Here is a 27,670-nt window from a genome sequence, read left to right as displayed (position 1 = left end):
TGAAATACCCATTGCCTCTTCCTGCTCTGCAACACCACCATCCTACCTACCCCCACTCCCACTTCCACACACACACTTACAGCAGGAAGTTCACCAGGATTTAAGGATGAGCATCACGTGGGTCCATCTCACTTCATAACTCAGCTAGGGTCCCAACTCAGCATATTTGGTGTCCAGGAAAATACTTTGCTTTCTTCCTCAAAGAGGGAAACTGAGATCAGAGAAAAGAAACAGAAATAGAGCTCACATGGAAAACCTGAACCTTAGCAGAAGCTTCAGGATTTCTCTAGAAACAATGCAGGGTGGTAGAAAGTCTGTAAACCCACACAGACTTGGGTTCAATGCCGGGTTCTACCACCGCGGGCTATGCGACCTCAGCAAGTCACTTAACCTACACCTAACCGACCCATCTGCTTAAAAACCAACACTTTTTGTGACACAGCTCACTAACGCATATTAACTGGGAGTCTGATCTAGACGGCTGAAAAGCCGAAAGTATAGAATATCCCTAAAGGGACTGCCATTATAATAACATGATAATGATCACTAACGTTATTAAGTACTTAACACGCATCAGGCATAGTACTAAGAGCTTTACACACGAACACTTTTATAGGAACTTAACTGTCTCAACAGCTGGGGGGGGGGGGCGTTATTATTACCACTGCATTAGAGATGAGGGAACCAAAGCCAGAGAGATTAAGTGCCTGGCCAAAGGCTGTCTAATAAATGGGGAAAACCCCAAAGCCCCTGCTTGACTACCAGGCTACACAGCCTCCCACACGTTTAGTCACTTGGGGGACTGTGTGAGGGGAACAGTTAGAGCAGACAAACCATTACTGTGTGGACAGATGAAGGTTTCAAAAGCGCCTGCCATGTGTTTCTTTAAATGAGATGGCCATGGTTTTCAAAACTGTGTTTCTATTGTAAATGGGTGAATGAGTCATGAGGCGGGGAGGAGAGGCTTCCTAGGACAGGCTTAGGGCAGCAGGCAGCACCTAGACAGGACACAGTAACCGTTAACTGCCTGACTGAGGTGACTCAGTGGAAAAGGCTTGAGCCTGGTCATCAGAAGCACCTCAGTGCAATCCCACTGATCAGCCATGTGACCCTGAGGACCTTATTGACCTTTTCTGTGAAATGAGAATAACCACCCTTCCTCAAAGTCACCGTGAGGAGAAATGAGATAAGGTCTTCCCATTCGAGGTGATTCAGTCACCCTCAGACCCCAAATTACATAGGTCACAAGAGTTAGCAAGAAAACGTTCTTGGTCTAAGATTTTATTTTTTTAAAGTTACCTTTTTTTTTTTTATTTGTTTGCTCTTGCCACTGTTGCTAGACAATTTTCTCTTAGATAATTCAGATGTCAACCTCAGCCCAGCCCAGGCCAAACTGTCAGTATTCTGAAGTATCCAAATAGGAATGGATGAAGAGGGTACCTGGGTGGCTCAGTCGGTTAAGCGTTGGCCTTCAGCTCAGGTCATGATCTCAGGGTCCTCGGATCGAGTCCTGCACCAGGCTCCCTGCTCTGGGGCAGGTCTGGTTCTCCCTTTGCTCCTCCTGCTCGTGCTCGCTCTCTCAAAAATAAATGAAAATTTTACAAAAAAAAAAAAAAAGGAATGGATGAAGATTTACTGAACCCAAGTCTCTGGAATGGAGTAAGGACCTTGTCTCTAATCAAGACCACTACATGGGTTCAGTTCAAGGATGTCCTCAACCATGAACATTTTCACGGTAGGTAGTACTGAGTGGACAGGGCACTGAAGCGGGTTCTGATTCCACTGTTCATTTGCTGTGTGTTCTTAGCAAGTCATTTCTACTCTCTGGGCCTCAGTTTCCTCCTCTGCAATTGAAGAACATGGAAGAAATGATCCCTAGGGTTCTCTGCAGCTTTCAAATTCTGTAACTTTTGTATCCAAGATCTTAGAAATGAGATGGGATCCCAGCAATTGCTGAATTTCTTCATCTGTAAAATGGGAAAAATGAGCATAATAATAGTACGTGAGCCGACCTGTAAGATCTTTAGAATACTGGCTGGCACCCTAGGGTGGGTGTTCTCACCTCCTTTGGGGGCTAGATGTCAGAGAACCCTCCCTTCCATGGATGAGAGGGGAAATACGGATCTGTAATGCATGTGGCTGAAAGCAACCAAATAAATACTCAGTTTATTTCTAATCCATCCTAACTGCCCCCGCCACCCCCGGGGAAGCAGCCTCTGGACCTCTGATAAGCTCCCTTGCCCCAAAAGAGGAAGCTGAAGATGCCATCAGAGGAAGAGGTTTTCCACCACCCGTTCCTATATTAGCTCTTTTGGAGGGTAAAGAAGGAACCGATGAGCTCACTCTGGATCAGAGGCAGTGAGGAGGAGAGAGAGAAAGAGAGACTCAAATTTCCAGAACCTATTTCAGTTTTCTTTTCCATTTTCTGCAATTTCACTTATGATACCAAGCAGTACGTGGCTGCTGTTTTGGAAACTCCCCTTGGGGGGGCGCCCCTTCTACTGGCCTGACTCTATAAAAGGGCCAGCCTCAGCTGCAGAAGATCCCCACAGAGGTTCCTGAGACAGCCGGTGGCTCTCACGCAGCCTCCACCTGCAGGTACCATGAAGCTCTCCGCAGCTACCTTTGCAGTCCTCCTTGCCACTGCCGCCTTCTGTGCTCCTGCCTCTGCCTCCCCATGTAAGTCAGGTCCTGACCACCGCAGCCTGGAGCCAGACCCTCACACTGGCCCAGACTTTGCCCTCCTTTCAGCTGCAGCATTTATGCTGTCTGAACCCGATAATTTACATTCCTATATATTGCTTTGCCTAGATGTCCAGCTGTCCCAAGAGATCTCAAAGCCACTTCATGGCAGGGACACTCTCTGCTCAATTTTTCTGTCCTCAGGATCTACACCTAAGCCCTTCAGGTGCTGAGTGTGGACCGATGCTGGGGATATTAGCAGGCAGAGGCAGCCTAGACGGACCTTGAAACAGTTAACTCACGCCTATCACCGGCAGTGTTTCTAAGAAACTTGTAAGGTTGGGACAGTCCTATTCTACCCATTTCATAGACGGAAAAAGTGGGGCTTGGGAGAGGATTTTAACTTCTTAACTTTTTATTTTTTTAAGATATATTTGAGAGAGAGAGAGGGAGAGAGTGGTGGGGAGGGGCCAAGAGAGAGGAAAAGAGAAAGTCTCCAGCAGACTCTCACTGAGCAAAGAGTCTGACACAAGGCTCAATCCCAGCACCTCAGGATCATGACCTGAGCCAAAATCAAGAGTGGGACACTTAAGCGACTGAGTCACCCAGGCACCCTGGGAGAGGATTTTTTTTTAAAGCCTTGTATGGATCAAGTATTATGCTGACTGCTCTGCATGTACCATGTCATCTAATACTTGCCACTACTCTTAGAGTGGCTGAGCTTGACTTTCAGAAGGAGAAACAGGGGCCCAGAGAAGTCAAGTAACTTGCCTGAGGTCACACAGCTAGGAAGTGGGGAAACTGGTGTTCAAAGTTCTATCTGGCTTTTAAACACTCCTACTCTACTGGGAAGTGGCAGCGGACACTTTCCAGTGTCATCCTGAATTAACTGACCAACAAAAAGTCCTCCTTCTCTGTTCAGAGCCCTTCTTACCATGCCTCAGCCAGGATGGCTTGCTCCCAGGATGCAATACACATCCTCAGGTCCCTCTTAGGGGTTGAGGCTGAGCCATGAAGTCTGAGTTTCGGAAGCCTCCACCCAACCCACCATAGGTCTCAAAGAAACAAAGTTCTGAACCCATTGAGGATCCCAGGGGGGCAAAAATAAGGGCAAAGGGCCCAAGACGAGCTAGGAGGAAGTCTGGCATATCCATAGAACCAAAAGCAAAGGGTTATGGTGTAGAAAGATACAAGTAAGGCTCAAGGATTAGATGACAGATTGCAGAGATCTTCTCAGTCCTCTGTTAGAATCCCCCACTCTGTTACCGTGTGTCCATGGCCAAGTGACTTTACCTCTCTGAGCTTCAGTTTCAGCCAAAGGAAGATAACAGTCGACTTATCCAAGATAATGTACCCAGCACAATACCCGTGAGTAATGGCAATGAATACAGGTGTCTCCTTGCTTTCTCCTCCCAGATGCCTCGGACACCACCCCCTGCTGCTTTGCCTACATCTCCCGCCGACTGCCCTTCACTCACATCCAGGAGTATTTCTACACCAGCAGCAAGTGCTCTATGCCAGCGGTCGTGTGAGTCCCAGACCTGTGGACCCTGGGGGGGAGGGGGGGCGGGGGAAGGTGGGGGAGCAGTAAGTAAGGGACACCTTTTATCCCAGAGCCAGTCCCCCCCAGGAGCCCTCTAAGAGGGTACCCTATCCACTCCTACCCATCTTTCAGCTGCTCAGGTAGCCATAGTTCCCCGCTCTGTAACTTCAGATCCCCCCACCACCCACTATCACATAGAAAATTAGACAAGCAGTTCCCAGGGCTGTTCTCCCCACTCTGACGGACTGGGTCAGGTCTCTGATCTTTATGAGTATGACTTTTACTGTAATATGACCTACAATTCCCCTGCATGGAGAAAAGATTGACACAGTCATCTCTTTTCAATTAAGAACCCCACATTCCCCCATATCCCACACCCTACTGAATCCACCTATAACCTCAGAAGATCTAAGGAGGAGAGCTCAGGGCCCTAGTTACAGCCAAGTGTATTTAAAAGAAAATTATCAATTGGTGAGGAAACAATGACATGAGATTCTCTTTTAAATATGCAAACTAATGCATTTGAAAAAATTAACAGTCTACTACCTAGAAAGTGCCTACACTCTATCAAATGCCTTACTTATACCTAAATTTCAGCACAACAACCCTTACAGGTATGTGTAACTCTCTCCACGTTTTAGATAATGAATCTGAGACCCAGAGAGGTTTGGTGAGTTGCACAGTAGGGATAGAGCCTATTCTTGGAGCCTTCTCTTTCTACTACAGAAAGGTCAACAGCGATAATTGCTTGAGAAATTTAAGATAGAGATTTAAAAAGTGAAAATGGGGTAATCATGAAGTTTCCTATCTAACGGTAAGGTCTTTTTATTTTTTTTAAGATTTGTGGAGAGGGAGAGAAAGAGAGAGAGAGCACAAGCAGGGGGAATGGCAGGCAGAGGGAGAAGCAGGATCCCCACTGAGCAGGGAGTCCAATGCAAGGCTCAATCCCAGAACCCTGGGATCATGACCTGAGCTAAAGGCAGACATTTAACTGACTGAGCCACCCAGGCATCCCACAAAGTTTTTTTTAATCCAAAAATTCCTGGGACACTTGCAAAGCTATAGGTATTCAGAATTGGCTTTCATTCTGGTGAGTCCTTCAAAGGACAGTGGTAATTTTAACTTTTATCTTAACTACTTATTACTTAACTACCCATTTTATCTCTGAAAATAAGTATTTTTCAAAAGAAAAAAAGTCTTATTTGCGTACCTGTTACGGGCAGGTAGAGATGAATAAACCACCATCCCTGCCCTATTGGACTCACAGTCTGATACAAGGAAAAGACAGATACAAAACGACTAGAGCAACCCTTGCACAAAGAAACATTACAAAAGGAGAGAGGGAGCATATCCAGCCTCAGAGGTGAGGGAACCTTTGCTGCAACAGGTGTTCGAGAAAAGCCCAAGGGACTGGGGACATTAGGCCGAGTGAATGCTACCAGGACTATCCTTTGGTTGAGGCAGCGTTCCCATGTAGAAAAGCAAGGAGGGTCTCGAGTGTCCACGCGAGGACGCAAAAGTGTTAGAGCGAGTGAGAGGAGCTGGCACAGGGAAAGCCTAGAAAGTCAGGTTCAGTTAAGAGGCTGTTACGGTTACCCAAGTGAGTGGTATTGAGGCTCAAAAGGATCTGAAGGGGAAGGGAAGGAGAGACAGGGTAGGAAACCATCACAGGAGGAGTCAGCAAGCCCTGGCAGGTGAGGGGAGGTCAGGAGCAAGGACGAGAGGGGGTTAAGGGATACTTAGGTTTCTACCCAGACGGCTGGAGAAGGGCGGACTCCCCGCTCCGCAAGTCTCAAGGAAGAGCTGTTTAAGGAGGAAAGAGCCCAAACACCAGCAAGAAAACCCTGCAGCGATGTCCAGCAGAGAGCGTGAGAAGAGGCCGGAGATAGGACATTCTTTGATAGGAGGAAAGGGTCTCCTGAGACGAGAGTGGCAATCTTTAGCAGAGTCTTGGTGAGCGCTGGCTCCAGAGCTAGTCAACCTAGGTTACAATCCCAGCTGTGCCTATTGGCAGCTGCAGGAGCTCGGAGCCAACAAGCAGTTAACCCCTCTGAGCCTCCATTTCTCCATCTGTGAAATGGAGTCAAAGGGAGAGCAAGGAAATGAACCATGAAGTTGGAATATATCCTGGCATACAGCCTGGTAAGTGTTAACTTCTCCTCCTCCTTCTCCAAATGTACTGTTGTACACACAGAAGTGACAGGTAAAACTTGAGCGAAAGCAGTTCATTCACTAACTCATTCGATAAACACCTATTAAGCGCCCACCCTGTGCCAGACCAAGGCCCAGAGACTCAGGAGAAATACATAGAAAAGGGCAGCAATTCTGAGAACACCAGCGCTCAAGGGGCAGGCCAAGGAGGCTGCTCCCAAGAGAACAGGCAGGAAGAGAGACAGGAGGGAAGTCAGGCACGTAGGGGGTCCCCAAAATGGGGGTAGGGAGAGAAGCTTAGCCAGGAGAGGTTGTTCCTCAGTCTCACATTCTTCAGGAGGAAATGGAGGCCTGAGAAACCCTCAACCCAGATATTCGTTTCCTGCCCTTTTGATTTCCTGGCCACAGGCTGAAGGGGCCGAGAAGAGAGGATAGCAAGTCTGTAGGATTTCCTGTCTGACTCGTGGCTTGAACAAGGGCAGGGGCTTGGCCTGAAGCTCCGTCGCCACCCCAAATAAGCAAACAAACACTAGGAGGCATGAGAGCCCAACATACTCCACCTGCTCCCTTCCTCTCCTCTGCACACTAGAACGGAAGGAAGAGAGATGGCCAAGAGGCTCAGAGTCTCAGAAAAGGGAAGTCGGCTTCCTGGAGCACAAACACTATCCAGGATAGAACTTCAGAAGAAACCAAGAAAGCCTCATGGTCACCAGACGACCTAAGTCTTCACTTTGTCTGAAAACATCTGGGCTCCTAAAGGTGCAGGAAAACATCCTAAAGAAGCCAAAAGGAGAAAGGTCCAAGTAGACAGGCCTGGCCCCAAAGTAACATGTTAACGGACAGCACTGCTCTAGGCCTGCAGTCTCCCCTAGATAGAAACAGTCTCCCAGCAAACAGGTGGGGCAGGCAGCTGAACTGAGCCCAAGCCCCGAAGGCTTTTATACCTCCAACCTTGCCATCAACACCTGTGGAGGTAAGGCCTCGACCTCCCAGAGGCCTCCGCATGCCAGCCCAGTAATTGGCAGAAGTGCTTTGACCATGGCTATACCTCGGGGCCACTGACCTCTCTGAGCGCTGATGCCCAGTACCAGGACCTTTGTGTTATGTTCCTCTGACCCCGCCTGAAGAAGAATCCCACAACATTCCAATACATGCGTGGTATTTTCCAGAACTCCACAATACTATCTCATTGTGAGTCTCACAACAACAGTGCAAAGTAGGAATTATTTCTATCTCTATTTCAGAGGCAAACAAATAGATTCGGAGGCGCTACGTGATGTGCCAGGGTGAATCCACTCATGAATAATGAAATCAAGACTCAGGGTCAGGTCTTTCTGTCATTCACACACACACACACACACACACACACTTAGATGTATTCATTTGTTGAGTGTCTACCCTGTGTCTACTGCGTTATCTAGAGCCGAATCGCATGTTTGGTCTTTTTAGCACTTCTTATCTCTCACCTACTCAACCATGACTCAGTTCCTAGAAGACACCTCTTTTTCTCACATCTTGAGCACCCGGCACAGGGTCTGAAATTGAGAAGCCCTGAGAAAAGGCTAGTAGTTGACCAGCTCAACCCTGGACTCCTCAGGCTCTGCATGCCCTTACCTCTTCAGGCTGCACGGGTTTGTGTGGGAGTTAAAATACACACAGATCTGCTTTTAGCTTGGAGCCCTACAACCCAACAGGAGAGGAAATATCCTTTCCTTAAAAGCTACAAATCCAGCCATGTGGAGCTCCGAGGGTGCCCCACCCCAGTACCATCATCATCGTCCCTTTGTGGCTCAGTCCACCTCATCCCCAAAAATGGCTGTCCGAGTGCTGACCAGGTCTCTCATCCTTTCCTCTTCTCCCACAGCTTTGTCACCCGGAAGCACCGCCAAGTGTGTGCCAACCCACAGAAGAAATGGGTGCGGGACCACATCAACTCTTTGGAGATGAGTTAGGATGGAGGGCGTCTTGAACCTGAGCTCATGCAAACTTCCCTAGTGCTTCTTGTTCTTGTCCTAACCAGCTTGGGAAACTCCCACCAAACCCCTACTCCCACTTCCCCCTGGGAGGGCACAGATCCCATCACCCAGCAGCAGCTATAAAAGCCTCCTCCACCTAAAGCTCCCAAGGTCTCCTGAGGCTCTGCCTTGTGCACGCAAAGCCCCTCAACTATTTGGTCCCAGCTCTGCAATCAGAAAGGAAGTCAGCCTGCCTTGGGAGGTGAAGGAGGAAAACTGGGCTCCTTCGGTAAAGTCCTGTGGCCACAGCTCCTCTCTCAGCCCCTCACTGGGAAGCGCTGACTGGCACAATGTGAGAAATCAGCTTCCATTAAAATTCTCCATGCAATTACCAAACTGGTTCCTGGTTTGATTGTCTCCTCAGGAACCCTCCTTCTTCATGAGCATTAAGTAATTAGCTACATATCGAATGTAACTGTCCTGTCTTTTAAGCGTTCTTTAGCAGACTGTGTGTGTGTTTGTGTGTCTTTAACTATTTTATTAGGAGTTCAGATCAAATCTTTATAGAATGTTCCCTAGTTTGGATTTGGCTGGTTGCTTCCTCATAATTTGATTCAGGTTAAACATTTCTGGTGGGGACACCACATGGGTGACACTGTGTTTCTCAGGGCAGCACATCAGAGTATGTGTTCGTTTACTGGTGATGTTGAGTCTGATGGCCTGACGGCCCGGGTTTTCTTGCCACAGCGAGCTCGCTGCTGTGTGCCAGGCACTAGTCCAGGCATAGGAGGTTGGAGGGGAGAATGAGAGACGAGCCACAAGCCACAATCTTTAACTTCAGGCAGATTAAACTTATGATTAATACCGAAAGGAAGCAACTGTTCAAAAGACTGTGGTCACATTGGGAGTGGGAGTTGCGGGGGGGGGGGGGGGTGACACCACTGAAGGGGGTGAGACAGGGTGCCTGGGGGAGAAAAGAGACATCAGAGATGAGATAACTTTTAAATGAAGTTTGAAAGATTGGAGAAACAGTTTAGCAGGTAGGAAAGGCCTGCAGGTAGAGGGCACAGCATATGCAAAAGTAGGAGGGACGGAAGGCAGCTCCTCACCACACAGAGAAGAGTTCTGTCTCTTGCTCCTAAGGAGGGAGGTGTGTGTATAAATGGGACTTTCCCACTCCTGCCATTTTCCTGATGACTAATCCTAAGAAACACCCGTGCCCTTCTCATGGGCTGATGTGCCTTGCCTCATCACAGTCCCTCTGGCTCCCAGACAGGCATGACTTTCCCACTTTTCAGATGAAGGAAACTGAAGCTCTCAGAGGTCAAGTGACTAGCTCAAGGCCACAGGCTGGAGGCTCCGGGGGTGGGGCCTGGGGGGGCGGGGCTCAAGAATGGAACCAGAATCTTCCATTTACCTAGGAGATCTGGTTGCTCAACACTTGGAAGCTTCTACGCACAGAAGCCCCAGCCCCTCACCAGTCCCTCTTGTCCCACAGAGGACAGGTCTCCCCCAGCTGCGCCCCCACACTCCCAACAGCCTTGTATTGCCTGCATTCCCTGTGGCCCCACCAGGAGAAGAGGAGTATGGCCTATGAAAAATCAGCTGATATCTTTGATATCTCCAGGTCCATGTTCAAGTACCCATGGCTGGAATACCCAGAAAGGACCAAAGGTGAGGCTGGAATAGACATGAACAGAGTCAGAGGTGCAGCCTTAAAAGAAAAGCTCCCTCTCCCAAGATAGGGGTCTGGTGAGTTCAGCAAATCCACAGAAAGGTGAGTTCAGCAAATCCACAGAAAGGGTAAGGGCAGGCCACTGGACACTTGGTGGCTCCCCACGGCCTTCAAGGTAAGCTCCAGGACCCTCAAAGATGGGACATCTGTCTTCCCAGCTTCCGCTCCCACATCTGCACCTTGCTCTCTACCCATCTCCCCACCTCCCAGTCTTTGAAAGAAGTTTTCCCCGTACCTAAGGCTCTTCCCCCTTATCTATCGGGCTAACCCCTAGGTGGATTAAACTGAGCCTCTGGGGAACCTTCCCTGATCCTCCCAGGCAGGTTAGGGGCCTCATCTGTACCACCTGTGCCTCTAACCTCACACATCTCCCTTTGTTAATCACTAGTAAACAATTCTGTCTCACCAGCTAGATCCATGGTTCTCAAAGTGGGGTCCCAGGACAAGCAGTATCAGTATCTTGCAAATCCCCAGCCCACACCATAGATCTACTGACTCTACTCAGAATGAGTGCCAGATATTGGTTTTAAGAAGCTCTTCAGGTGATTCTACAGCACATTCAAGTCTGAGAACCACTGAACAAGACCACTGGTTTTCACCATCAGCTGCACATTAGAATCCTCTGGGGAGCTTTCTGAAAGGCCTAGGCCCTATCCCCAGAGCATCAGATTCAATTAGTCTGATGTAGTGCCAAGGCAGGTTAAAAGTTCCCCCAAATAATTCTAACATGCAGCATTCACTAAATGTTGAGTAAATGAATGCCTGAATGGATGATTCTTAGCCCGCCATTTGTACCACAGAACTCAGAAAAGTCATGGCTCCTGTTCACCTGCCCTTGTCCTGCTACCAGGTAAGACCTCTAACTTTTGCCACCCCGGGGAGCTTTGTTGAAGTGGGAGGAGCAGCAAACTGCCCCTTCCCTTTAAGGCCAGGTCACAGAACACTTAGACTCATCCCTGGGGCTGCTGCTAATTCCTGTGTGACCTTGGACAAGTCACTTCCTCTCCCTGAGCCGCAGGAGCTTCCTCGGTCACAGGTTCCATTTGTGGAGTTGTTATGAGATACTATCTGTAAGGCTCAGGCTATGCAAGCAGTGCTTAAAAAGGAGTCATTTTTATTCATTGACGCAGGGATCCTCATAGATTTGCCAGACAGAATACTGGGTCCCCAACTAAATTTGAATTTCAGATAAATAGTGTTTTTGTATAAATATGTCCCAAATATCGTATCCAATACCTAAAATCTGAATTTACCTGGACATCCTGTTTTTTTTTTTTAATTTGCTTTGTTTTCACTAAATCTGACAACCCTTCTCATTCTGAGTCTGCACTCCACTTTCTGAAATCGTGGCAATCACCTGACAACCTTGACTATGATCTTCTCAGTCACCACACTGAGAAACCACTGGCTGAAGTCCCTCTTGCTTGTTGCTCAGAGAACTGACTCTGACAAAGGCTGGAGAAGAGATAGGAGTGAATTCTAGCCACATCTGCAAAGAGAAAGTCCCCTGAGCCACCCACTGCCCTCCACTACAATCAGAGCTGCAGTTTCACAACCGTTTAAGAGAGAGGTTGTTTGAGGAAATTCTGCTTTTCCAAGTAAACTATTAAGTTCCACGAAGGCAGGGATGATGACTGCCTCCCCAGCACCTAGCACAGGGGTTGGCACTCAGGAGGTACTCCCTAAGTATCTGCTGCACTCCTGAATGAAGGGGCAGTAGCCTGTCTTTTCCCCTCTTCACTCCACATCTCCCTCACCCTTTGCCTTTTCATCTCCTTGCCCAGATGGCCTTTTCAAAGTGCTTTGAGTTCCTCAAATAGCCAAAGGGTGTACTCAGATTGGTTTACAGATCAACAAGGGCTCCACAACCTTTTTCTCATTTGTTCTATGCAACAAGGGGGTACAGAAAGAACAAGGATTATTAGCTCCATTCTGCAGATGAGAAGACAGATTTTGGTGGGTGAAGTCACTTGCCCAAGTTACACAATGGGTAGGAGGTCTCTGACTCTAGCTGAGATGAGAGACTAAAGGGCATCCCTCTCACCTAGTCCCGTTTTATCCTGGTCCTTTTCCTGGCTGAGGAATATCCCCTGCCCCTGCTGTGCCATTCTCACCCCCTCAGATGCCAAAGGAAGAGTTTCCCCCCAGCCCAGAGTGCTGGAGGCAGCACCCAAGCAAGCCACATTCAGTGCCTTATTGCTACTTCAAGAAGCCTGAGATCTACACACACTGGCACACTCTGTATGATCAGCGACAGGAACGGGAAGCCCAGAAAATGAGAGATCACCCTAGGTGTGCTTTGCTCCTCCCTATTCCCCAGACCCTTCATACCTTCTAGGAAAGAGAGGAAGGAGAATGAAGGAGTGGGATAAGGGGCGGGAGAAATCAGCTTACAGATCCCAGAGAGGAGCCTAGCGTAGGAGGAGGAGGAGCATCTGTCTTCCTCCCATCTCTGAGCTGGGCTGAGGACCAAGAGCAGAGGAAAGTCTGTGACGTGCAAAGGAGGAAACAAGGAGACCAACGCTGCCTATGCAATTTCTCACACAGGCAACTCAAAGAGGGCACGCCCATCCAAAAATTCCATCTCCCTATGAGCAAGCTGACTGTAAAATCTCAGACAGGATCCAAGCCCTCAGACCCTACTGGGAACCCCCTGAAGTGGCAAAGATTAAAGGTCAGGGACCACGGTGGGAGGGAGAATGGGGAGACTCCCTTTCTGTGGGTGCCCCTACCTTGGGCTCACATTATCCTTCAGCCCTCAGTCCCTGCCTACAAAATGGAGGGAGGAAAGGAAAAGGGATTGGATGAGCTCCTCTCCGTTTGAAGTTCTGCAACTCCATTAATCCCTTTCTTCCTCTCTCCTGGCTCCCTTGGGTGGGCAGGAACTCACAAAAAGCCTGGAATCTCCCAGAGAGCAGGAGCAGTTCTATGCAGCACAGGTGAGAGGTGGCAAGGGCGGTGGAACATGGCCACAGGTAGGAGTTGGCTGAGCTGGGGAGTAGAAAGATGCTTGGGGGGGGGGGGCAGGGGGGAGACAGTATTCTTTTTTTTTTTTTTAATCTTTTTTTTTAAGATTTTATTTATTTATATGACAGACAGAGATCACAAGTTGGCAGAGAGGTAGGCAGAGAGAGAGAGGAGGAAGCAGGCTCCCTGCTGAGCAGAGAGCCCGATGTGGGACCCTGGGATCATGACCTGAGCTGAAGGCAGAGGCTTTAAACCACTGAGCCACCCAGGTGCCCCGGGGAGACAGTATTCTAAGACAAAACTCCAGCTGTATCCAGAGGATGTAACTGATGGGGGTGGTGTCTGAGCTCTCTTCCCTTTCTTCCACCCCTGTTCTTGCAGGCTCTGGGATGCCTGGGCATCAGTGACAAGCTTGTCATGGAGGCACTATGGCAGGTGGTGAGTCTGGGGCTGCATGGAGCACATGAGAGGAGGAAATAGGGTCTGAGGTACGTTGAGCATGGGCACAGGGGCACAGACAAGGCTCACCAGGGTGCAAGGATGCTGGGTCAGCTGCAGTGAGGAGAGAGCTGCCGGTGTACAGCATGCCCCATCTCACGCCCTTGGCTTCCTTGAAAGGCAGCTTGGTGGGACCAGGGGAATCTGCAGGTCCCCTCTGTCTAACAGAAAAGACCCTCAATTAAAAAGCAGAAAAGAACTGGGACTGAGTTCATTCTCTACCTTAACCGAATCAATGCCCTGTGCTTATAGGCCAATTTATAATGGGGAACATGCGTTTTTATCCATATTCTCATTTAAATATTACAGATTAGGAATAGGCAAAGGTATCTGCATTTTTTCTAATGATAAAATGGAAACTCTGAAAGTGAGCCAAGTGACTTGCCCAAGGTCATGTGGCTACTAGAGACAAGATAGGGATCTGAGCAAAAGTCTTAACTCCCAAGTTGTGTTCCTTCCATTGCATCATCCTGCCTGTTGTCCTGTGTTTGAGCATAGACAGGTCACTCTCTAGACCTCGGTTTCCTCACTTGTAAATGAAAAGTTAAGCTGAGATGATTCTTAATGTTCTGACATTCCATCACCACATGGCATATCTCCACTACCTGCCTCTTAAATCAGGCCCATACTGGTCCAGAGAAAGTGAAGTATGAGGCCTGTCGAAGCCTGGCCATGCTGGGTGAGTATGTCCCCTCTCTGGGAGGGGAGTCGGGGAAACTGAAAAAGGAAGCAGTGTAGCCCTCTTCCCCTTTGGGTAAGGATACCCACTTCTACCTAGCATTTGGCAGGATCTGGGAACTCGCCTCAGTACTGTGGGCAGAGAGAGGAAAGTGGGGTGAAAGGGAGAAGAGATTAGGAGGGAGGGGTTGGGCCCCTGGAACTGCAGCCATGCTCAGCCAGCTTCACTAGTGTCCTGGGAGAACAGGCAACACCTCAGGATCCAGTACACAGAACTTCTGTCTTCAGGGCACAGTGGAGTCATATGGATCCTGGCAGAGAGGAATATCCCTGAGGTTCTGCTCTGACCTGAGGACCCTCCCTTGTCCAGGTTGCCTGCAGAAGCACGTGATCCAGGTTCTCATCACACAGCTGAAGGGGCAAAATGAGGGGCGAATGATGGATTCTCTGACAGGGCTACGAGCGGCTCTGAACTCCTGGGCTGCTGTCCCCAAAGACAAGGTGATTGGGAGGGGAGTCAGTAACTAGGGCAGGTAGGACAAGGTAATTGATGGTGCTGGCTGCATTAGGTCAGGTAGAAGGTAACCTAGCTCTTAGCCTTGATGGGAGAAGACACTGTCCTTGTGGAGTTCCCTGTGGAACAGCTTCCCTGAACAGAAGCACTGGCGTGGCCACAGAGGAGTCACACAATCCCTGAGAAGCCGGCTTTCAGAGCCGCAGTTCCTTCATTTCCAAAATAGAGATAGTCACACTCATCATGATGAGCAGTGAGTAATGTACAGAACTGCTAAATCACTAAATTGAAACTGAACACTGTATATTAACTATACTAATACAACACTATGTTAACTATATTTCAATAAAAACTCAAGAACATTTAACAAATGAAATGGATAGTAATTATAGCATTGTTGAGGAGATTAAATGAGATAATGTATGTAAAGCACCTCATGCAATGCCTGTGCTTTTTAAATGGTAACCATTATCATCCCTAAAATAACCTACTAAAGAAAAAACCTCTCTCAAGAGGGGAAAAGGAGGGGTGCCTGGGTGGCTCAGTGGGTTAAAGCCTCTGCCTTCCGCTCAGGTCATGATCCCAGGGTCCTGGGATGGAGCCCTGCATCAGACTCTCTGCTCAGCGGGGAGCCTGCTTCCCTTCCTCTCTCTCTGCTTGCCTCTCTGCCTACTTGTGATCTCTGTCAAATAAATAAATAAAATCTTAAAAAAAAAAAAAAAAAGAGGGGAAAGGGATCAAGAGAGTCTGCGACACTACTCAGATTTTTTCCCCTTTAGGGTTCCCTTACTTTGACCCCATCACTGTTCCGTGTGAAACAGAAGTCCTCATTCATCCATTTACTCAACAAATATGTATTAAACAGCTGTCACATGCCAGGCACTGTCCCAGGCCCTTAAGATACACTAGGGAACCCAACGGACTAAGATCCCCTGCTCTTGTGGAATTTATTTTCCAGTTGGGGAGACATATAATAACCAGAAAACTTAATTATATGGTATGTTAGAGGTGATAGGTACAGTGGAAAAATTAGGTAGCAGGGTGAGGATGATCAGGAATGCCAAATGGGGATGGGACTAGGCTGCAGTTTTAAACACAGAAGGGAGGGAAGGCTTGAGCAAAGACATGAAAAAGGTGAAGGTGTTAGCCCTGCAGATATCTGAGAGAAGGCATTCCCGGCAGAAGGGCCAATCAGTGTAAAGGCTCTAAGGCAGGAGCATGCAGGCCAGTGTGGCTGCAGTGGAGTGGAAATAGAGAAAGTAGCAGAAAATGAAGGAAGGTCAAAGTAGTTAACAAGAGACTCAATCTGGATTGACTACATCTACTAGACTAGACCATTACTGTATCATTGCTTTCTGGACGACTTCAAGTACCTGGACTTTTACTCTGCATGAAGTAAGGAACAAAGCAGTGACATAATCTAACTTATATTTCAAAAGGTTCCCTTTGCTGAGAAAAGATGGGAGGTGGGGGTAAGGGCATCAGGTAGAAGCAGAAAGACCAATTAGGGGCTACTGAAGCAATGCTGGGGAGATATAATGGTGGCATGGACCATGGTGGTTGCAGTGGGATTAGTAAAACTCTTGACAGGTTGAAGCCACTACAAAAGACAGTGAGGAAAGAAGGATGAAGCCAACTAAGACGTTCCTAAAAGTAGAACAGGTTTTGAGATAATAGCAGAAGTCCAGGCTTGGACAAGTTATGTTTGAGACATCTAGTAGACCTCCAAGGGAGACAGCAGGTAGAGTTGTATGTACAATTTTGAGTTTACAAGTCTGAACCAGAGAAAGGAATTTATGAGTTGTTGGCATATACACAGCATTTAAAATCATTCAATTAGATGAGATCACTAAGGACCAAGTATGAAGTCTTGGGGCATCGAATATTAAGAGCTCAAGGAGAAGAGAAAGAACTAGTAAATAATGACAGATGGGGCACCTGCGTGGCTCAGTGGGTTAAGCCTCTGCCTTCGGCTCAGGTCATGATCTCAGGGTCCTGGGATTGAGTCCCGCATCAGGCTCTCTGCTTGGCAGGGTGCCTGCTTCCTCCTCTCTCTCTCTGCCTGCCTCTCTGCCTACTTGTGATCTCTCTCTCGGTCAAATAGATAAATAAAATCTTTTTAAAAAATTAAAAAATAATGACAGCTGGCCATTGGGTAGGAAGACAACCCAAGAGGATGGTATTCTGAAAATCAAGTGAAGAACATATGTCAAGGAAAGGAATCAAATCAACCACATCAAATAATATAAGGACTAAGAACTCATACATAGATTAACAATGCAGGAATCCTTGATTATCTTAACAATTTTATTGGGGTCATGGGAGTGTAGGTCTGACAGAAGGAGTTTAAGAGTGAACGAGAGGAAAGAAATTAGAGATGGCAAGGATGGACAACTTTTCAAGTTTTGCTGGCAGGGGCTATAGCTGGCACCAGGGGTGGATTTTAGGGAAATAAAGAAAAATAATGGCATGTTTCTATGGCCCAGTAGTTAAAAAAAAAATGGTAACTTTGAAGAAAGAGTTGTGATTAGGTGAGAAGAGATAAGCTCTAACATACAAGTGGAAAGACTGACTTTAGACAGATGGTCAGAGTCTGTAGTCATAAGTGGAGGGAAGAACTATATGGGTGCAGGTGTTGGACAGAAATGGTGGTCGGTGCCTCTGGAACTTCCCTTCCAGTTACTTGTATTTGCTCAGTAATATAGGAAGCAAGATCATCAGCTGAGAGTTAAGAATGGAGGAGGAGTAAGTGTTGGAGGGTCCAGAGGACAGGGTGTGAATCAGGAGGCTGGGAAAAAGAATTGCCCAGGGAAAAACAGTATGGTTACTAGTAGCACTAAGGGTCTACATGAGGCTTCTGTTCACATACTTAAAGCAAGATCAGTTATCATGACTGTGTGCTCTTCTCCAGGAAGTGCAGGCACAGAGTAAGTGGAGTGTCGACTACAATGAAGCAAGAGGAGGTAAAGGAATGAGGCAAGCAAGTGATTATAGTAGGACCACGGAGTTTAAGCTGGGTAGAGAAGGAAGAAAATGAGGAGCAATGAAAAGATGCTCCATGGACTGTTAATCCTTGCAGAGTCCAACAATTAATGGCAATGGCAGGTGAGTTGGAAAGATAGGAGGTGATGGTCAGAGAGGGGGGTCCATGAAATGGAGATCATGGAGAAGTCACAGTAATGGATAATGATAAAAACCTGTGAAAACTAATGGCTGACATAGAATGGAGGACAAGAACAAGATTATTGGAGAATAGGAGTAGGATCAATGACATGTGTATTTTTTTAAATGTCAGGAATTAAGGCAGCAGAAGTGTTGAAGAGAGCAGCACTCATCCATCCACGATAAAGTCCTAGAGAAACGAGGAGATACGCTCTAGGAGCAAGTGGAGGACAGCACAAATTAGGGGAAGTGGGTGAAATAATCTGAGGAGGTGAGGAGGAGGGACTGTGCTCTGAAAGTAGCAGTGAACCTTAACAAAGGCCGGCTGAAAACATAGTCCCCCTGCCCATTTCACTCCTTGTCTCCCTCAGAGAACTCAAGTCGGGGATGAAGAGAAGTTGGTACCTGTGTTGCAAATGCTAATTAATAAGTCATCGAACGAAGCAGCTGTGGAGGCAGCCCTGTGCTTGGGTTTCTTGAGGCCCTGCAGCAACAAAGCCCAGGAGTTCTTGCTGCACTGCCTGAGCCAAGGGTCTAAAACGCAGCAGATGAAGGTGTGAGGGGCAGGAGGCTGGGCTCCCTGGGGAGCACCGGGGAACCAGAGGCTGGTGCTGACTTTGGTACAGCCTGGACCCCGTCCTACTCAACCAGAGAAATGAAGCTTCAGTGGGGGGCACTGTGGGGCCCTCTGTGTGTCTGCGAATATGTATATGCACGAGTATGGGGTCACACAGACATAAGTGTACATGTGTCTGCATATATTTGATTTGTATGAGTGTTCATTTATAAATGTGCACGTATGTGCATACATGATCTTACTTTCTCACTCAAAAGGCAAAGAGGCAGAAGAATGGACCCCATCTGTTCCCCATGAGTTTTAGGTTCAGCCCTCAAGCTTCCCTGGCTGTCCCAATACCTCTTGGCCCTGTACACCCCACCCTACCCTGCCTGCCCCCCACAGGCACTCAGGATGCTGGTCAAGATGATGCACATACACACGGCCACAGTCACCAGGGCCATCCTAGACCAGCTATGCTATTCTCGTGTCCTCGAGGTAAGCTCTCAGACTGCCGAGGACACTTTCTTCTCCAGCACTAGTACGGGCTGAGGGATGAGGAAAAGAGTCTATCCTTCACAACTACCCTCAGCACCGCTTTGAAGCCACCCAGATGCTCAAGACCGTAGGGCTGGAAAAGATCCAGGCACAAGGACTGGAGGGATTCACATTTAACCTGCTCTGGAGGAAGACGTATAATGAACCTTTCCTTGTAAGTGAGACCAAAGTTCCCAAACCCAGACAGCCCAAACCCACCTCCTTTCCCTTCTCTGAAGACCCCCACTGGCTTGGCTCCCACCACACTGCCCCACAACGTTATCGTATTCATTCTAAGGCACTAATGCACTCCCTGTTCCCGTTCCCCTAACGGGGCCCATGTTTTCAAGCCACCATGCCTTTGCTCAGGCAGTTCTCTCAGTGAAAAGTGCCAAGTCATCCCTTCCTCCCTCTGTGCGAGGTGAAAAACTGCCTCATGCTATTTATTCACTCCTCCCTCCTCTTGCCTGTCACAGTAACATGGCTCCTGCAAGGCCAGTCCAAACGTCTCCTGTGGGAACCTTTCCCAAACCACCTCCAACAGAATGAACCCCGCCTTCCTCTGTGCTCCTTTGCTTTCATCTTTATTGTAGCTTGTTACAGAACCAGCCACAGAACTTCTAAAGACATTTTCCTGAAATGTACATCAGATTGTGTCACACCTCTGCATGATACTTTTCAGTAGTTCCCCAATGCCCTCAGGAAGGCTTACGTTGCCCTTCAAGGCCTGCTTCCCTCTCTAGCTTCATCTCTCCCTACTCCTGCTCAGGGCCATGCACCAGTTAAGCTTAAAATGATCCTGTCCTCATTTATACCTGTTATCCCAGTGTAATACCTCAGAGTGCCCCACATTGAAGAGTCTCAGTGTGGTCACCTAGCCAAACAAATATTTTCTGTTCCCTAACCTCTGTGTGCTCTCTCCTGCCTCTAAGCTTTTGTACATGCCCTCCACTCTGCCCAAAAATCACTCTGCTCCCAGCCCTCTACTGGTTAACTGCCCTTCACCCTCCAGGATTCAGCTGAGGCATCACTTCTTCCAGCAAATCTTGCTGGTACCCAGACTGAGATCCTCTTATGTTCACTCTATAGTTAGTTCAGTTGTAACACAACAATAGTGTGACTGCCTACTCACTGGTCTGCTTCCCCTACCGGATGAGTTCAAGGCAAGAGCCATATGTAGCACGGGTCAACGTTCAGTGAAGGTTTGTGAGCGCTTGAAGGTACACTCCCGCATTCCTTCTCTCTGTTGTCCTACCTTAATCCTCCTTCAGGCTATGAGGCAGGCTGTGGCTGAACTTGTGGAAGAGCTCAAGATGAAGCCTACAATGATGAATTTGGTGGAGGCGTGAGTGGCTCGGGCTGGGAGCTGCCGGAGCCAAATCCTAGGCTCTGGAAAAGGGGCACAGGGTTGGAGAGAGTGCTGAGAATCTGATCCCCATGCTTATTTCTCACTTGCCCATGCCCCCGGCCAACTTACTCATTGACACCTGGGATTTTCTTTGTAAAAAGAGGCTGATAATACCTACCATTCAGGGTTCCTATAAAATACAGGATGTGAAAGGGATCTGTAAAAAGTAGAGTTCTGGACAGATGTGAGTTCTAATTGTCATTCAGTGCCTCCTGGCAAACTGCAGTTCCTGCCTTTCCCTTCCTAGCTCCTTTCCTGACCCAAGTAACAAGAGGGAGCAACTGATGAAATTAGCACCACTCACTGGCCTTAGGCCTGACTCACTCTGGGCTGCGAGAAGAAACAACCAGCCCTCCTCCCCTACCCTCTAATTGGATAACATGCTTATTCCTTTCTACACAGGCAACTGATGAATTCAAATGCCACTGCACGCCAGGAAGCAGTCATCTCTTTGGTAAGGCCACCTCTGCTCCTCTGACCACATGTGTTGACGGCAGGGGGAGCAGGCAAGTGAGCACAATTACTTAAGGGCAGAAAGGGCTATAAAGTTTGGGGAGGTTTGCTTATTTTAGAAATCCAGCCCTATCAGGAATTCAGGGGTAACCTCTTTTTCAGGACAAGAGGTAGGTGGAATAAAGGACAGGAGGTGGGTATGAGAGGCATTGCTTAGATAGTCTTGACTCTTCCTGGAGAACAGTATGCACTGGAACCCAATGCAGTGGCCGCAAAAGGGGAAGGGGTACCTCAGCTGGGAGCCATAGCGCCCCTTCTCTCCAGGCCACAGGGTCATCAGAGGGGGACTAGAATGGAAAAGAGCACCGATGGGGCATGTTCCTAGGCTTCCTAGTTACTCTCATTCGCCTTTGCCAGGGCGTCCTGGGGATCCGCAGCCCACAAGTGTACCACTTGCTCCTGGACATGCTAGACACAGAAAAGAGCCAGGCTGTGAAGAAAAGCGTAAGACATTCCCGCCCACCTCTTCTGCTTCTCTACCACTCCCCCAGGCCTCTCCCACCCATCCTCACCACTTGTTCTTTGTCGGGAGGGAGGAAAGGGGAATGAGCCACAGACACTATCCCTTGACTTTGTTCCTTGGGGACAGAGTGGCCTGTGGCCAGAGCACCCCCACTCCCTGAGACGCCCCTCCGCTCCCAACTTGGCCTGAAGTGAGCCAGCCACAGGACCTTTGTTTCAATGCAGCTTCAAGAAACATTAACTCTCTTGGCCTCAATTGATCCCTGGATCCAAACCAAGCTGAAGAACAAGGTTCTCTGTGAATATGAGGCACTTAAGACTAATGAGGAGGAAGGGCCTACGAGGTTTCGGAAAGAACCTGAGAACCCAGAAGAGTTACCTATCCAAGACTTCCGACTTGCACAGCTGAACCCCTTGTTTATTGCGAAGTCCAGAGCCACACCAGACCAACAGAAAACGTTGAGTGCCCAGAAAGGCTCTGCCTTCCCACCCTGTTTCTCTAAATCAAAACACAGGGCACCAGCCACAGGGCCCTGGGTACCAAGGATCAGGAAGCAGCTCCGGATCCTTGCTAAAACCTCCCAATAGATCAGTTCTTCGGACCAAGTTCCCACTCTCTCCCCAAGGATGCTTCTCAGGCTCCCCTGAGAAAACAACCTATACCTATCTTGCGTGAATAAATGAGTGTCACTCCACCTATCACTGCTGGTCCTTGTCACGGACTGCACAGAAACTCAGGTCTCCTCTCTCCTGGTGAGTATTAATTCACTCAGCCGCATGTCCTTTTCACAAAGGGAAAGAAACAGAGCTGCTCCAGTAGCCAACCTGCCTCCCTAAATCAAGCCCTTGTTTATGCCCAGAATTTAATAAGCCTCTGCCCAGAGTGGGCTGTAGAAGGAAAAGGAAGAGAAAATCCCGGAAATCTTGGCTCTTGGACCATTTCCTCCTACTAACTTGCCACCCCTCTCCACCACTTCCCAGTGGTCAGGAGGTAACGAGGCTATACTCAAGACCAACCATCTCAGTCTCGTCACCACCTGTTTTCTGCCTTCCTCAGGACCATGCCGAGACAGGCCCTATTTACTCTCTAAAACTGCTTCAGTTTCTCCCATGTTTGTTCTAAAGGCCTGTTTCCCTTTGCCAATAGGACCTGGTACACCAATCCCAACAATCTATATCCTCCATCAAAAAGAAAAAACCCAGACTTTGTGGAGTCAGGAAAATCTGATGTCTAAATCCCAGGACCCTGAGACCATGACCATCACTTTTTTGAACTTTGACTTTGGACAAGTTAATCTTTGTTTCCTCACCTATAATAAGATGAGAATAATGCATACTACTTCAGAGAGCTCCTCTGAGGAGTAAACAATAACATAAATCCTAACAGAGTGCCTAGCATCACATAGTAAGCACTCAAATGTGAGCTGCTTTTCTCTTTTCTTCAGTGTTGTCATGTGACCCTGTGACCACCAGAGAGGTTAAAAACGTCCTGCCAGCCCTATTAATTCCCCCAATCTGACTGAACTGATCTACGGTGAGGTCAACTTCTTCTGATTAAGCAGAGAAAGGTCAAAGTAAAATAGATGCACCTTTCCATTTCCCCACACTCCAGGTTCTAGAGTGGTCCAGTTATCTGAATTCAACACAGTGTGTGTCACTCTGATGTTATCTCCCTACCTATCCCACCACTTTCAGATGCATGTTTTGCCTCAGAGAGTTATAAGTAAAAATTGGAAGAGTAGTTTCACTATCCTGGATTATATGCAACACTAGTTGCCTCCACTAGTGTGGCACAAAGACCAAAGATGGCAAAAATGATCCTCCTCTCTTGCCCACTCTGTACCTTTGGGCCAATGAGCAATCTAACCACAATTTCCCTGGGCCTTAACAGCCTGTGGGTACAAACAAGGGCTTACTAACTACCTAATTAAGGCTCTCGACTCCGGCAAAATCCTGCCCACAGATCTCCAACCTCTGCTCCTCCTCCTCCATATTTCTAGCTCTCTAGAGAATTGTCCTTTTTTAAAAGATTTTATTTATTTGATGGAGAGAGAGATCACAAGTAGGCAGAGAGGCAGGCAGGGGGGTGGGGGAAGCAGGCTCCCCGCTGAGCAGAGAGCCCAATGCAGGGCTCAATCCCAGGACCCTGAGACCATGACCTGAGCCAAAGGCAGAGGTTTATTAACCCACTGAGCCACCCAGGCGCCCCCAGAGGATGGTCTTATTACTTGACTAGGTAGCAGTCTCTGCTCAACACCTCAATCCTAGTCTCACCAATCCTCATCAGAAGATTTAAGACAGCACTGAACATAAAGCTCTGCAGAGAGCACCCACATCCGGTACACCAGCAATGGACTACAGCATTCCCAGTACCAAAGCCACCAAGATGCAACACCCTGACAAACATGCTTCATTAATCCAAGCTGTGGCCAGTTTCTCTCTAAAGCCTGAAATGCCCACTTCTTTCAGCCAACAGGGTCTGTTGGTATTGCTCTTTGGACACCATCCAAAATACGTAAGTTCCCCACCACCTTCTTGCTAATAATGAAACCTCTGAATGCACCCTCTGATGGCAGCAGAAACGATGACAACAAAAGCCATATATACCCTCCTCCTCTTCCAACATTCTCATCCATGTCCATGCTATAACTGAAATCTGGCTCTCTCCCTTGAACTAGCCTCGTCCCAAAGTCTTAGGTGTTGTTCATCCTCCTCCATTCCTTTCAGTGTCACCATTGTCCTGCGCCTTCATATAAAAATCACTGCTTCTGAGGGTCTTGGCTCTCCAGTTATCCCACCCTCTGGTCCACTTCTCTATTTTCTTTCATTCATCACCTGAACCTTAGTCTTGCTTTCACCATCATGGTAACAACCATGAACCACCCCATCTCCTCAGTTCTTGATCTCAACTACAAAGGTTTCTCCTTTCCATTCACTTCAGCCACCCACTTCCATGGCCACATCTAGCTCCTAACATCCCTGAGAATTACTTCATCCTGAGTATCTACTTTAAGACCCAAAGCTATCTATCCAGCTCTTTTTATCCCCAGTGCCAGTTCTTTGAATCTCATCAGTAACACTAGGCTCTTGCCATCACTACATTCTTCATTAACTTCCTCACTTTTTTTCCTACTCAGCCTAGACTTCATCCATCAACCACTATCCTCACTCTTCTCATTCTCTACTAGGTATGAGACTAATTTGAAATTTTTACTAGTATCTGACTAGCAAAATCCCTAACCCTGAATCAAACTGCCTCTGTTCCTATAAACAGCTTGCTGATTAAAGATGGAGAAAAATCACATATCCATACAGACTGTACCCACAAAACACTTGCCCCCATGTTAATTGAGCTTTTATTGTTGTCTGGCAATTTTATGGGTTCCTAATCATAATACTTTCCTATTTCCTACAATCGTTTCGAGCCTTCCCTGCTATCCTCACACTACAGCCTCTTCAAACACTATCATATTCTGCAACTCTCAGCAGACCATCATACTTTACTATACTCAGGAGGGAAAAAGACATCGGATGGAATTAACTCAACTTCCTACCACCTCTGTTATAAGCATCCTTAGACATAGTAAAGAGCACAGGCTCTTGTCCAAGTCCAAGTCCAGATCCTTGGATTAGAATCCCAACTCTGCCACTCACTAGAGATGTGATCCTGGGCAAGTTGCTTAGCCTCTCGGCACCTCTGTTCCTCACTGGACCCTCTGAAAAGCCCCTTCCAAGTGGCAAAATCATTTAAACCATTCACCTCTTCTCCGAAGTGTTTTGTATACCTCCTTGGTTCACAGCACTGTTGTGAGAATTAGTTAACACACAGATTGCTTCTAACAGTGCCTCGCACATGGTAACCTCCCAATAGGTATTAATCGTCTGCTACCATTATTATCACCATCTGCAACTACCCTTACCTCCTTTGTCATAACACAAGAGGTATTCTCTTCTTCTAAGGCATATCCTTCGCTAATGTTCTAGACACCACTCATTCAAGGGATGTGAATATTAATTATCCCCATCTCCCTGCAAGGAGTGTACAAACATGCTTAATACCCACCTTAAAAATAATCTCTCACAAACCCACATCCCTGCCTAGATGCCTCCTCTTAATTCATCCCACCTCTAACCATCATTCATAATAAAGATTCTTAGTTGACCATATTACCGGTCTCCATTTCTCTTTTTATTATTCACCATCCCACTTCAGTTTGTGTTCACAATTCAACTCTCCATCAAAAAGGCTTTTGCGGGGCGCCTGGGTGGCTCAGTGGGTTAAGCCTCTGCCTCCGGCTCAGGTCATGATCTCAGGGTCCTGGGATCAAGCCCTGCATCATGCTCTCTGCTCAGAGGGAGCCTGCTTCCTCCTCTCTCTCTGCCTGCTTGTGATCTCTCTCTCTGTCAAATGAATAAATAAAATCTTCTTAAAAAAAAAAAAAAAGGCTTTTGCTAAGGCAGTGGTTCTAGAAAGGGGCAATTTTGCCCCCAAAAGGACACTTGGCAATGCTGGGAGACATTTTTAATTGTTACAACTGGGGGCTGCTACAGCAAGAATTATCCAGTTGAAATGTCAGTAGTGCCAAGGTTGAGAATCCCATGGTGAGATAATTTACAATCTCCATATCACTAAATATTAATGCTTTCTAACCTTTGTATGACTTGGCCTGACTTGAGCACTCAAAACCACTAGCTTCTCTCTCCATAAAATCCACTCTTCCCTTGGGTTCTACCAACACCTCACTGGACATTCCCAGTCTCTACTCTCGTGATCCTCTTCTATTACCTCAAATATTAGCATTTCTCAGGGTCCAGGTCTAAGCTCTTCTCCCTACATAATTGTCTACCAAACCATTAAAATCAACTGAGGATTTTTTTTTTTTTTTTTTTTTAAATTCCCAGGCCTAGCAGATTTCACTGTCTTGGAGTGGAACCCAGCATCCTTGTGTTTTCAAAAACTTTCTCACTAATTCCAGTATACAGCTTGGATGGTGAAGCAGTACTCTATAGACAGTCTTACTATAATTATATTCCCTCAGTACTTTACCATTTATATATTAGTGGCTCTCATTAATCTCAAATCTGTATCTCTAACAGATTCATTTAGTCAATATTTGAATACCTATTCTGAGCCGAACACTGTTCTAGGCAGTAGGGTAGAACAGTGAAAAACAGATAAGGTTCCCTACTTTCCTGGAGATTATATCCTAATGGAGAAGAGAGAAACTGGCAACCACAAAAAGGTCACCCCAAATAGTGATAGATACTGTGATGACATTTTAAGAGGAGATAGGAGAGTCACCAGAGAGAGGCAGTGTTTTAAATAGGAAGGCCAGAGACGGGAGGTGGACTCTGACCCAACATTACAGTGAAAAGTAGTCAGCCATGTGAATATTTGAGGAAGGAGAATCCTAGACAAAGCCTAAGCAAAGATACTGAAGCAGAAGCATATTTGGTACCACCACGAATTATGACCAATGTAGTTAAAGCAAGGTAAGTATGGATAAATGTTACATAAGGTGGGAGAGGGAGACAGAGGCCAGATCATAAGGGCTTTGCAACCCAGGGTAAGGAATTTATAGCCTACATGTAGTAAAAGTCAATAGGGTGCCCGGCTGGCTCAGTTGGTAGAGCAGTGACTCTCAATCTCAGGTCATGATTTAAGGCCCACATTGGGCATGGAGAATACTTAAAAAAAAAAAAAGTCAATGAAAGGCACAACACAGTCATTCACATCTTTAGAGTATCATTTGGCTGCTATGGTAAAAACAGACTTTAGAGGAACAAGATTGTGTTGTGGGGACCTATTAAGGGGCTTTGCAACTATACAGAAGAGAGATGATTACAGTTCGTACCAGGATTGTAACCAAAAATATAAAGATGGTTTTGGGATATACTTTGGAGATAAAATTAAAAAGAGCTGCAGGTAGGACTAATGAGAGAAATGAAGTGTAAACTCTAAAGGTTTCTGTCTGGTCTGGGAGGACAGTGAAGACATTTACTGAGATGAGGAAGCCTAGGAAAAGAGAAACGGATCTGGAGAGGGAGATCAAAAGTTTCGTTTAGTCCCAGCAGAGTGACCAAAAGAATAAAAAAAAAAATGTTCTGTTCAATACATACTAATGAAAAGGTAAACTAGAGGAGCACCTGGGTGGCTCAGCTGGTTAAGTGGCTGGCACCAGCTCAGGTTATAATCCTGGAGTCCTGGGATGAAGCCACATGTCCAGCTCCCTGCTCAGGGGGAGTTTGCTTCTCCCTCTGACCCTACCCCCTACTTAAGCACACACATGCTCGCTCGCTCTCATACTC

The 27,670-nt window shown here is 47.3% G+C and overlaps 2 protein-coding genes across 2 annotated transcripts; both read left to right on the top strand.

The window, feature by feature from the left end:
• Positions 1 to 2,550: 2,550 nt before the first annotated feature.
• CCL5 (C-C motif chemokine ligand 5) lies at positions 2,551 to 8,834 on the top strand. The gene is made up of 3 exons (XM_080827472.1): positions 2,551 to 2,679; positions 4,099 to 4,210; positions 8,241 to 8,834. The coding sequence occupies exons 1-3, from the start codon at positions 2,604 to 2,606 to the stop codon at positions 8,326 to 8,328; spliced, it is 276 nt and encodes a 91-aa protein (XP_080683598.1). The 5' UTR covers positions 2,551 to 2,603; the 3' UTR covers positions 8,329 to 8,834.
• A 1,083-nt stretch (positions 8,835 to 9,917) lies between these two features.
• Positions 9,918 to 21,949, top strand: HEATR9 (HEAT repeat containing 9; the record flags this gene model as incomplete). Its single annotated transcript, XM_080826632.1, has 15 exons — positions 9,918 to 10,005; positions 10,867 to 10,916; positions 12,189 to 12,358; positions 12,614 to 12,740; positions 12,949 to 13,005; positions 13,415 to 13,471; positions 14,153 to 14,210; positions 14,580 to 14,710; positions 18,257 to 18,439; positions 18,847 to 18,939; positions 19,034 to 19,153; positions 20,250 to 20,323; positions 20,789 to 20,840; positions 21,257 to 21,343; positions 21,587 to 21,949. 15 exons carry the CDS (start codon positions 9,918 to 9,920, stop codon positions 21,947 to 21,949), a joined length of 1,710 nt encoding a protein of 569 aa, XP_080682758.1.
• Between the last annotated feature and the right edge of the window lie 5,721 nt (positions 21,950 to 27,670).

This window comes from Martes martes (assembly GCF_963455335.1).
Source record: "Martes martes genome assembly, chromosome: 16".
Classification (NCBI taxonomy): domain Eukaryota; kingdom Metazoa; phylum Chordata; class Mammalia; order Carnivora; family Mustelidae; genus Martes; species Martes martes.
The sequence above is the reverse complement of the archived record's forward strand: the minus strand, read 5'-3'. Positions and strand labels throughout refer to the sequence as shown.